This window comes from Primulina eburnea, chromosome 7 (genome assembly GCF_022965805.1).
Source record: "Primulina eburnea isolate SZY01 chromosome 7, ASM2296580v1, whole genome shotgun sequence".
NCBI classification, from domain to species: Eukaryota; Viridiplantae; Streptophyta; class Magnoliopsida; order Lamiales; family Gesneriaceae; genus Primulina; species Primulina eburnea.
In genome coordinates, this window is record NC_133107.1 from 291,674 (window position 1) to 304,309 (window position 12,636).

The 12,636-nt window shown below is 37.2% G+C and overlaps 1 protein-coding gene across 1 annotated transcript; it reads right to left on the reverse strand.

Moving 5' to 3' along the window:
• Window positions 1–219: 219 nt before the first annotated feature.
• On the reverse strand, window positions 220–7,422 carry LOC140836251 (cystinosin homolog). The gene is made up of 9 exons (XM_073201631.1): window positions 7,352–7,422; window positions 7,144–7,276; window positions 6,970–7,059; window positions 1,680–1,804; window positions 1,192–1,234; window positions 928–1,045; window positions 779–828; window positions 600–653; window positions 220–252 (listed from the first exon to the last, which is right to left on the reverse strand). The coding sequence occupies exons 3-9, from the start codon at window positions 7,057–7,059 to the stop codon at window positions 235–237; spliced, it is 498 nt and encodes a 165-aa protein (XP_073057732.1). The 5' UTR covers window positions 7,144–7,276; window positions 7,352–7,422; the 3' UTR covers window positions 220–234.
• Between the last annotated feature and the right edge of the window lie 5,214 nt (window positions 7,423–12,636).

Sequence of the window (12,636 nt, forward strand, 5' to 3'; positions counted from 1 at the left end):
GTCCAAGTGGAACACATTTAAACAAACTAATGTTATTAATGATGTTAAATTGGATGCTTAATTATCTTATATATTTTATTTTAATTATTATATCCATTGAGCTTGTAAAACATTAAATAAAAAAAAAAGAATAAGGCTTGTAAAAGTTGAAGTAATCAAATTCATTAGTGTTGATGAGATCTACTTTGGAAATCAATTGTTAGATGCCAAACAACTTTCCCCTGTATTTCTGCATTACTCCCGAGTTACTACCTACAAAAAAACACATACATTCCCAGTCAAAATTTCAATGGAGGATTGAGGAGAAATCGTATGTCCTTTCCCACCAACACATGCGCAATGGCCATCTCACACTACTCATGTGCATTAAAACTAAAACTAAAACTAAAACCAAGCAAATATTCTGCTTTAATAAAATCTATGATCAAACTGCAACATGTTCGAGAACAAGAAACAACGCCAATCTGTGTTCCCTTGTTTTCTTTCAGAGAACACAACACACACACAAAATATCACAGTTCTAGTAAATATGATAACTGTACTCTACAGCATCAGAATGCCAACCGCTCAGAGGGTTCAAGTAGCGGCTCCTTTCTTACCGCAGTAGGGTCCGCAGAAATATCTGACTTTTTGTACCGGTACAGCACAAAATGCTGAAACATGAAAAGAATGTCAAAGAAAACCGATACCTGTTAAAGGAAAATCAGTTAACCATCGTGGCACTTGGGTTTTTTCATATAAAAAGGAATTTGGGACTGAAGAGAGGATATATACATACCAAAGATATCATCGTCTTCCCTATGTTTCCATAAAAGATGACCCAGGAATCTGTGAAACAACAAGAACCAAATATAGCAGAATGAATCTTTAAGGGTCTTTTCGTCAAGTGATAACCCATTAAAATCGGTATTTTTGTGATCTACTCACTTTGATCTATAGATTGCACAGCCATTTGACAATAGTTAGTTAATCCACCGAAGAAATCAAGAAGAATGTTGCCAATGCTAAACCCAACAGTACTTTTTCGTTGGAAGTTTAAGAATGCCTGCATTCAGCACCAAAACCTCATATCAGATAGATTTAGAAGGAATATTCGCAAATTTCCCTGAAGTAAGAGGTTCATCGAGATGAAGCCTGAACAAATCTGGAGTAAATGAACCCATGATATGGAAGATATGATATCAGGCCTACCTGAGGAATGTATTTGATGATCGTCATAACAACCTGAATCATGCTGCAATTGAGGACAGACTGAATGAGTTAAAGAACTACATGTAGTACTAACTACTAAGTGTAGGACAATGTTTACGTCTGAGTAGGTCATATAGAAACATAGTTCTAAGCATAGAACAATGCTCAATAAATGATGAGGCCTTATTTAGAAATTAAAATTTGTGTAGTTTTGTATAAGAAACTTCCCCCAACAGTGGCCGATGGAGAGAGGCTCAGTAAGTTTCTTCATCACTTGTATGATTACTACACAAACGTATTTCTCTTCCCCTTCAATGAAACTTTCTAGCTTCAGACCTATTGATCCTAGAGCTAGGGATAAATCTAACGAAGATTTTCTTCAATAAAAGCAAACTGTGTTCCTCGCTAACCGGGCTTAACAAACACCTCAACAAGGTATACAGACCAGATGTGGAGCAAAGATAACGGAAATGAAGAAACCATCTTACTTGAAGCAAGACACCAGCCAAAACCAGGAGTTTCTGGGTATGGCTAGAAACATGCAAACAGCTGCAGAAAACCAGGCGACAGAAACAATTCCGACGGAGGTTTTTGAAACTTTCTGATTGCCACGCTGTCAAGAAATCAATATGTACATCATAGATTCAAGCATTCCTTTTCAATAAACCGTTGACAATCTTATAAATTTTCCAATTTGGAAAATTTATGTTCTCTACTTGAGAACAACTTGTTGGTCCCACGTGCGGAATTTGTGATAATAAAAGCCGAAAATAAAGAATAAACTGGACACCGAGATTTACGTGGAAAACCCCTAAAAATTATTAGGGTAAAAACCACGGGCAAGATGAAAAGAATTTCCACTATAATATTTTGTGGTGTACAACTCACTCACTGTGTTTCCAAAGAGAACACACTCTCTTAATACAGGAGAACAAAACACCTCACAAATATTATAATACTAAACACTCAAAGAAGAATAGATGCTTAAGAGAAGAGCTGAAAAAACTTTGGGATGATAGAATGAGGGGGAGAGGAGCTCTATTTATAGAGCTCCCTCCATACGCATATCGTGGCTGTCATAAAGACAGCCACCAATCACCAAACACCCATCACCAATCAACTGCCAACCCCCTCCTAACAATTAATTGTCGACATTTCTCCCACTTGGAGATTTGATTAGAGAATCAAACACATCTCCACACATCCTTTCAATCTTGCCATTCCCTGCTGCTTACGTTTCTGCTAGGCCACTTGAGAATCTACACCACTCAAACTTATCAGTGTTTACTGGCTTGGTCAGAAAATCAGCTATGTTATCCTTCGTATGGATCTTCTGCATATCCACGCTTCCTTCTTCTACTACTTCCCTCACAAAGTGAAATTGTACTCCAATGTGTTTAGTCCTGGAATGAAAGGCTGGATTCCTTGCAATGTGCAAGGCACTCTGACTGTCACAAAACAAAGGAACATTCTCTTGTTTGTGTCCGATCTCCTCCAATAACCTTTTAATCCATATTGCCTCCTTACAAGCTTGAGTAGCTGCCATGTATTCTGCCTCTGTTGTAGATAACGCCACAACTGTCTGCAGTTTTGAAACCCAGCTTACTACTCCCCTCGCAAGTGTAAACACATAACCAGTAGTAGATTTCCTCTTATCAGGATCACCTGCATAATCTGAATCGACATAGCCCCTGAGTGTAAAATCCGATCCTCCATAACATAATGCAGCATTCGAGGTACCCTTAATGTATCTAAGAATCCTCTTCACAGTGCTCCAATGCTCTCGTCCAGGATTCGCCATATACCGACTAACTGCTCCCACTGCTTGAGCAATGTCCGGTCTTGTACATATCATGGCGAACATCAAACTTCCCACTGCTGATGCATACGGTACTCGAGACATCTCCATCCTCTCTGCTTCACTGCTAGGACACATCTCGGAGGATAACTTGAAGTTAACAGGAAGAGGGGTCAATATTGGCTTACTATCTTGCATGTTGAAGCGTTGCAAGACTTTCTTCAAATAATTTTTCTGGGAAAGCCAAATCTTTCTGTTACTTCTGTCTCGGTGAACTTGCATCCCTAGAATCTTGTTTGCTGGTCCCAAGTCCTTCATATCAAATTCCCTAGCCAACTGTGCCTTCAATCCTTGGACCTGATCTTTGTTGGGGCCTGCTACCAACATGTCGTCCACATACAACAGCAAAATGATATAATCATCACCAGACTTCTTGAAATAAGTACAAGGGTCTGCACTCAGTCTGTTGTATCCAAGGCTCATGATATAGGAATCAAATCTCTTGTACCAACACCTCGGCGCCTGTTTGAGACCGTACAGAGATTTCTTCAACCTGCAAACCAAGTTCTCTTTGCCTATTTCCGCAAAACCTTCTGGCTGGAGCATATAGATTTCTTCTTCAAGATCTCCATGAAGAAATGCAGTTTTCACATCTAGCTGTTCTAGATGTAGGTCAAACACCGCACACAATGCCAACACTACTCTGACTGTTGTAAGCCGAACCACAGGAGAAAATATCTCATTGAAGTCGATGCCTTCTTTCTGAGCATACCCTTTTACCACCAATCTAGCACGATACCGCTCCACTTGGTTATTGCCATCACGCTTGATCTTATAGACCCATCTGTTTCCAATGGCTTTCCTCCCTCGTGGTAGTGTAACAAGATCCCAAGTTTTATTCCTGTCTAATGCCTCCAACTCTTCTTGCATTGCTATCATCCATAAGGATACATCTGAGCTTTGAGTAGCCTCGTGGAAACTCGATGGCTCACCATCCTCTGATAATAGACAATATGCAATGTTGCTTTCAGTGACATAATCTGAAAGCCAACCTGGTGGTCTTCTGTCTCGAGTTGACTGCCTCACATTGGAAACCTCAGACTCAACATGTTCTTGTTCTTCGTGCTCTGGTAGTGCTTCACAAGAAACTTGACCTTCGTCTGTCTTATTTTCCACCTGAAAAATAGTAGTTTCTGAATTCTGTGTGCCTTTGTCTCCCTTTACTTTATCTTCTTCGAAGATAACATCCCTGCTGATGAAAAGCTTGTGAACAGTAGGATCCCACAAGCGAAACCCCTTAACTCCATCAGCATAGCCCAAGAAGATACATTTTCTGGATTTCGAATCCAACTTCGATCTTTCTTGCTCATTGTACAGAACGTACACCGGACTTCCAAATGTATGCAAATGAGAATAATCTGTCGGCTTCCCAGTCCACATCTCCATCGGAGTCTTCAGATCAATCGCCACTGAAGGAGAACGATTGATAATATAACAAGCGGTTTTGACTGCTTCTGCCCAAAATGACTTTTCTAGACCTGCAGTCCTCAACATAGCTCTTGTTTTGTCCAACAAGGTCCTGTTCATCCGCTCCGCCACTCCATTCTGTTGAGGTGTGTAAGCCGTCGTGAACTGTCTTTTGATGCCCTTATGTAGACAAAATGCATCAAACTCGTCACTGGTATATTCTCCTCCATTGTCAGTCCTCAGACACTTGATTTTATTTTCTGAATCAAGTTCAACCCGCGCTTTGAAATCTTTGAAGACCTGGAAAACATCTGATTTCTTCTTGATTGGATACACCCAACATCTCCTAGAGAAATCATCAATGAACGAGACAAAGTATCTCGCTCCTCCTAGGGATACAACCGGTGCTTGCCAAACATCCGAATGAATCAGCTCTAATATGCTTTTGCTCCTGGCAGTAGAAGTGCCAAACTTTAATCTGTGTTGTTTACTGGTAACACAGTGCTCACAAAAGGGTAGTGACACTTTTGTAAGTCCCGGCAGCAGCTTCCGTTCTGAGAGAATTTTCAACCCTCGTTCTGACATATGCCCGAGCTTTCTATGCCATAACACCGTTAATTCTTCTCTTGAACCAATTGATGCAACAGCTAGTTCTGCCTCTTTGTGTGTTTCTCCCAAAAGTACATACAGATTTGCAGCAACCTTTTCCGCCTTCATAACCACAAGCGCGCCCTTCACAATTTTCATGATCCCGTTCTCGATCCGAGTTTTGCACCCGATGTCATCCAATTGCCCCAAGGACAAAAGATTTTTCGTCAGTCCTTTCACATGTCGTACCTCCTGTATGGTGCGAATGGTGCCATCAAACATTTTAATTTTGATAGTACCGACCCCAGCGATTTCCAAAGCATGATCATTTCCCATGAATACAGATCCTCCTGAGATTGGTTCATAATGATCAAACCATTCTCTCCGAGACGTCATGTGCCACGTCGCTCCTGAATCCATAATCCATGTGTCACAAAATTTGTGTCTGCCTTCTGCAACAGTTGCCGCTTCGCTGAATAATATTTCACCACTTCCTGAAGTACTGGCCACATTTCCTTGAGAACTTTTATCGATACTCGTACACTCTTTCTTGAAGTGCCCTTTACCGCCACATTTGAAGCAGTAAATATTTTTCTTCTTACTTCTGGACTTTGATCTACCTCGTCTTTGGCTCCCACTGGAGTCACGGTCCATGAATCTTCCTCTTATCATCGGTAACGCCTCTGCCTGCTTCGAGGATACCAACCTATCTTCCTTATTCTTGCGCCGGCTTTCTTCTCCGAGAACCGCAGTTAAGACATCGTCGAATCTTAGAAAGCCCATAAGAATATTGTTGGTAATGTTGATGATAAGTTGATCATATGAATCTGGTAGACTTTGAAGTAGAAGCTCCGCACGTTCATTTTCCCCTATTTTATGCCCCATGGAAGTGAGTTGGGCAAATAGAGTATTTAGTGTGTTGATATGGTCGGTCATCGACGAAGATTCCGCCATCCGAAGAGTATAAAGCCTTCTCTTTAGGAAAATCATATTGTGTAGCGACTTGACCTCGTACATCTTTGTTAGAGTATCCCAGATAACTTTAGCTGTTTTTATCTCAGAGATACTTGACAAAACTTCGTCTGCTATAGCCAAGTGTAAATTGGCAACAGCGTTGTCATTCATCTCATTCCACTTTCCATCATCCGCAATCTCCACCGGTCTGTCTCCAATAGCCGCCAAGCAATTCTCCTTTCTTAAAACTGCTTGTATCTTTATTTTCCACAGCATAAAATTGCTTCCGTTGAACTTTGCTATCTCGTACCTTCCCGCCATTATGTCTACAACAATTTTAGTAGACCAGACAAAATAATCCCGCCTTAAATAAAAAATCTCAAAAAATCTTTTCTGATGTGGAAGATCAGTCTAGGCTGCAATCACAGAGCATACTCAGAATTTTAAGAAATTTTAAACCAAGGCTCTGATACCACTTGTTGGTCCCACGTGCGGAATTTGTGATAATAAAAGCCGAAAATAAAGAATAAACTGGACACCGAGATTTACGTGGAAAACCCCTACAAATTATTAGGGTAAAAACCACGGGCAAGATGAAAAGAATTTCCACTATAATATTTTGTGGTGTACAACTCACTCACTGTGTTTCCAAAGAGAACACACTCTCTTAATACAGGAGAACAAAACACCTCACAAATATTATAATACTAAACACTCAAAGAAGAATAGATGCTTAAGAGAAGAGCTGAAAAAACTTTGGGATGATAGAATGAGGGGGAGAGGAGCTCTATTTATAGAGCTCCCTCCATACGCATATCGTGGCTGTCATAAAGACAGCCACCAATCACCAAACACCCATCACCAATCAACTGCCAACCCCCTCCTAACAATTAATTGTCGACACAACTACCATCCATTTCATGAATGTTCATGCTAACAGTATACATAGACAGTGAAATGGAGAAACTTACATCATAAATTGCAATCTGAAACAAGGTAAACGCAGTCAAGAGAACGGCATGCGCGGAGAAAGCAACATCATTGGCGGCAACAGGTATCATCTGCAATTAAACAATCAGATACAAATCTAAAGCCATATAGTATCATATTCCTAGTGCAAATTAAAATTTTGGAGTAAAAAATACCTCATTGAAACCAAATTTCTCCCGGTATTGCCTCTGCACAGTAGAGCTAAAGAAGAGAGACGCGTTGTAGATGAGATACGACGAGTGCTTCGTCAGATTCAACAATACAAAATCGAAATTCAATCCCACCACGCTGCGAAAAATAGTTATCCGATCAACACTAAAAAAAAGCCACAAAAGAAATGGGGAAATTGAAGGTGAAGAAAACCTTTTCCTCTGGAAATTTAAGAAAACTTGAGGATAGAAACTGATGGACCAAGAAAAGAACGCAACCCATCCCAGAACCCCCAAAAGTATTTTGTTTGGTGTATCTTGTTAATGGAATAATATAATACACAAATAAATAATTTTAAAAATAATACATAGATCATTATACACAAATAAACACGTAAAATAATTATTAAAAATCCGAGTTTGTAAAATCAATACTAATGGAAAAATAAAATTTATTTTCTTTAACAAATCGAAGAAGTAAAAATTTTTGGGTTAAATTGATATTTTATGAAAATACGGACGATTTTACACGTAAAATATTTTTGATAACATTAATTTCTTGTAAAATAAATAATTGAAATATGATTTTAATTATTTATTGTAAAACGTGTTTTACAATAAATTTAATATTTGAAATTAAATAAAAGTATTTATTTAATTTGATAATTATAGTGGTTAGTGATAATTTACGAGATACACGATTTATTAATAATATGTGATATTATTGTATTTATATAATATATTATATTATATAGTAAAGGATGATCGAGAGTCATGACAAATGTGCTAGGCGTATGTTAGAATATTTTATGTGTTGTAATTTTGATTATTTGATAATTAAAAGTGGACCCGGTTTATGGTACATTCTCACCCCCTAAATTTGTATCGCAATGTGCCATGAATATTTTATGTAAACATTAGAAATAGTGTGAAATCAAGATTTGAAGACGGTGGGCCCGATCTTCAGAAGTATTTTTGAAGATCGAATACATGTAAAATATTGAAAACTTATGTAATATTGCATTTGCATCTCTACATTTACGTAAGTTATAAACATGGATCTGTATGTGGCTCGTACATATCAATTAGTTCTCGATTTTCGATCATCCTTTACTATTTATGATGTATGTGATATTTTATAAATAATCAATATGTGTGTTACTATTAATATAATAATAAGAGTTGCATGAATCTGGCAATCATACAAATAATCATGGCATGAGTTTTAAAATTAATGATGAGACAAATTTTTAAAATTAAAATCCTACATTTTGGATGAGATCCAAAATTTAAATCAACCACATTAAAAGGATAATTAAAAGTAAGTTTAATAATTTCTTGTCATCCATCAACGGTGGTTGCATGATGAATGCTATCCACAGCTAGTGTCTGGCTCATATTATTGGGAAGTCCTGGACGCCGAAAAGATGTGACTCCCACTAACATATTTGACGTGAACTATGTGGAACTCCTATGACTTCGGCTCATATTATTGAGGGATCTCATGGCGATCGTCCACTAAGGTTCGACATTGATGCGTGAAGAAAAATGAGATCATATTATTGGACTCTCTTCCAACGTGATGCGAAATTATATAAGGGTTGCAGGGAGTTGCAATTGAGCTCTACTTTTTGAAAATTATGATTGGCTGGTATTATTTGGGATCATGATTTTGTAATTGGATCTTGCGTACTCACTAATAAAATTGGATTTCTCGTTTTTTCATCAGAGGGTGATGAAAATATCAAAATAGTGGGAGGCAATTCGTAAAAACAAAAGTTCATATTTTACGTCTGACAAAATATTGTAAAATAGTCAGCAACTTTTATTATGTTTCCATATTAATATATTTATGATTTTGTCATGTAATCCATTGCAATTATTAAAACAAGCTAACCAAACAATAATTTTCAAGATTGGCTGGGAAAATTGTTCTAAATTCGGAGAGAATAGCTTACACATTAATGTCAGTCTTGCTAAACTGACAAAGCATGCAAGATGGTGAGACTATAATATGCAAGCTAAAATGTAATATAGTCGCTTCTATGTCAGATGAACTGTAGAGACAGTTTGAAGAAATGTTGAATGCTTTTGACATTCGAATACACATGCAAGAGTTGCATAATGCATGAAACTCGCACAATGATGGACACCACTTTCAAGGAATACATGATTACACACATGCAAGATGGGGCTCTCGCCCATGAGCATGGTGTAAGTATGATTGGATATATTGAGAAGGTGGTGGACCTGAAATTTGACAAAACCCGATAAGTCAGAACATATTTGTTTCATTGCAAGAAGTCTGAACATAAGAAATTATCTGAGCCAGAAATGTTTTGGCAATAATAAGTGAATGTCCAAGTAAACACGATTTCAACAAAAAACAAAACAAAACAAAACAAGATGGTCTAAATAAAGCACATTTGTGGCACGTTATGCTAGAACATATTTCTCAAAGAAGGATGCACAAAGCTTGTAGGAGAGGACATGTTTGACTTGTCAGAAATAAACTCTATAGAGACATGTGAGTCATGTTTGAAATAAAAAATGACGAAGGCCTCTTTCCTAGGGAATATGGAACGTGCACATGATCTATTGGATTTGATCCATACATATATGTGTGGCCCACTAAGTGTTAGCACGAAATTTGGTAATTCCTACTTCATTATCTTTACCGATGACCATTCGAGGTTTGGGTATGTGTATTTAATGAAATACAAGTTTGAAGCCTTTGAAAAGTTCAAAAAAAATTCAGAATAGAAGTAGAGAAACAGTTAGGAAAGAATATTAAAATACTACGATCAGATCGAGGTTGAGAAAATACTTGAATACTGAGTTTGAAGACTACCTTAAGGAGAATGAGATTCTTTCACAGTGGACTCTGCCTGCCACACCCTAGTTGAATGGTGTGTCAGAACGTCGTAATCAGACATTGATGGACATGATACGATTTATGATGAGATTCATTGAATTGTCGTAACCCTTTTGGAGATATGCATTTGAAACAGCGGTAAGGTTGTTGAATCAAGTCCATACAAAGGCAGTGGACAAGACTCCATATGAGATATTGATGGGAAATCCGCCAAATATTCTTACATAAGAATATGGAGATGCATTGCTTACGTGAAGTAGACAGTGATAGACAAATTAGATAGTAGAGCCAATTTGTGTACTTTGTGGGATATCCAAAGAACTCTATTGGATATTACTTCTATTATCTCATTGAAACAAAGGCGTTTGTTTCAAGAAATGTCACATTCTTATATAAGGATTTTCTATTCGATAGAAAAGTCAGGATGATCAAACTCGATGAGATTCGAGAACCACCTACTACACAAATAGCAGAACTCACACCCCAATAGCCAATCAAAGAAACACAAGCTCCTAGGAATCTGAAAAGATCTCAAGGCCGCCTAATAGGCTGAGCCTACTTCTTAAAATGGGCCAAGGTGAGCTCATTCCTGGACGTGATCCAAGAAATTTCAAGGAAGCATTGTCTTATGTTGATTCATCTAAATAGCTTGAAGTCATGCAGTCCGAGATGGACTCCATGTATTCGAACCAAGTTTGGTCATTAGTAGATCCATCTGAGGGAATTGTTCTCATAGAATGCAAATAGATTTACAAAAAGAAACTTGGAGCGGATGGGAAGATGGTGACCTTCAAAACTACATTGGTAGCAAAAAGATATACTCAAAAGCAAGGTATTGACTATGACGAAACCTTTTTCTTCAGTCGCAATATTCAAGTCTATTAGGATACTACTAGCAATAACAGCATGGCATGACTATGAAATATGATAGATGGATATGAAGACAGTGTTCCTTAATGGGGATATTAAGGAAGAGATTTACTAGTCTCAACCTGAAGGATTCACATCAGTAGAAAGTGAGCATAAAGTATGCAAACTTCAAAAATCCATTTATGGACTGAAACATGTATCAAGGAACTGGAACCTCAGATTTGACTACACTATCAAAGAGTTTGATTTTGCCAAAAAATCCTGAGGAACCTTGTGTATACAAGAAGGTTAGTGGAAGTGTAGTGACATTTATAGTGCTTTATGTTGATGTATACTACTCATTGAAAATGATGTAGGAATTTTGCATTCAACTAAAGTATGGTTAGCTGATAAGTTCTCCATGAAGGATATGGGTGAAGCATCATATGTATTGGAATACAGATCTTTAGGGATAGATCAAAGAGGATGATAAGGCTCACCCAATCCACATATATCGATATCATATTAAGGAGATGTGAGGGCCCGTTATCCTAATAACGATTTATTAACATGCAATCATGATTAATCAGTTAACAGCGGAAAAGTGAGTTAAAAATTTGCAGTTGGGCCTATAAAAATTTCGGCATGACCTTCCTGTAAATAGGACATACCCGAAAATCAAATACTCAAAATAAACAATGCGTGCCCTCAATAAACACAACAGCATACACACGTGCCAGCCAGACACGATCATGACATATACAAACCAAAATATCATAGAGCCGACAAGGCTCGATAATACCATAATACAATCCTCCAAATATATATATATATAGTATCTGGGAGACAGCAACACCACGCAGTACCTAAATACAACTGAGCATGTGAATCATTCTTTTGAGCTTTCTTGATCTTCGAAATAATCTTCGGCTCAAATTGTAAAGCAGATACAATAAAATGATTGCCTTTCGGCTGAAAATTCCAACCAAAAGTACATAAATCATCATAATTCTGCCAGACATGGATAGATGCTATCATAACATCCTGATACTTCCGGCTTAATGCATCAGCAACTTGATTCATTTTTCCTGGCCGATACTGTATTTCACAGTCAAAATCTTTCAACAAATCTAACCATCGTCTCTGCCTCATATTCAGTTCTGATTGAGTAAACAGATATTTCAAACTCTTATGATCTGAGTAGATAATAAACTGCTTACCATATAGATAATGTCGCCAAACTTTTAAAGCAAAAACAATGGCTGCTAGTTCAAGATCATGAACTGGATATCGGGATTCATGTGTTTTCAATTGCCTTGAAGCATATGCAATAACTTTTCCATGTTGCATTAGAACCCAATACCTGCTGACATAAAGATTTTGGCAAAACAATCTCATATATTTATATTATATTTAATTCCCCCTGATTTAAAAAAAAAAACGATTCAAGAATAAAGAAGATCTTTTATTTATTTCTTCTCAGTTCTCCCTGATTGAAATTCTTTTTAAAAAAAGTTCAAAATACCGAAAACTTTGTTTAATGGAAAGTTAAAAGTTGTAGGCTAGAACAATTTTACTTTAAAAGTCAATTCATCTGTACTATCTCACAAAAATACTCCTTCTTTTATTCAATAAAAATGATTATAAAAACTTATTTTATTACATTCTAAAAAAAGTAATTAATTATGTTAAAAATTGATGTCATAGCAACTTACTTTGTGATTATCCAACCAATTACTTTTATATTGTTTGTTTTGTCCATTTTAACTCCAAAA

Excerpts from the sequence above, each read along its gene's own strand:
- LOC140836251 (XM_073201631.1), bottom strand. The coding sequence starts at position 7,059 with ATGATACCTGTTGCCGCCAATGATGTTGCTTTCTCCGCGCATGCCGTT. Across the intron at positions 1,046-1,191 it reads TCATCAAATACATTCCTCAG|GCATTCTTAAACTTCCAACG; the intron begins GTAGGCCTGATA and ends TGCTGAATGCAG. Across the intron at positions 654-778 it reads GGAAGACGATGATATCTTTG|CATTTTGTGCTGTACCGGTA; the intron begins GTATGTATATAT and ends TTCATGTTTCAG.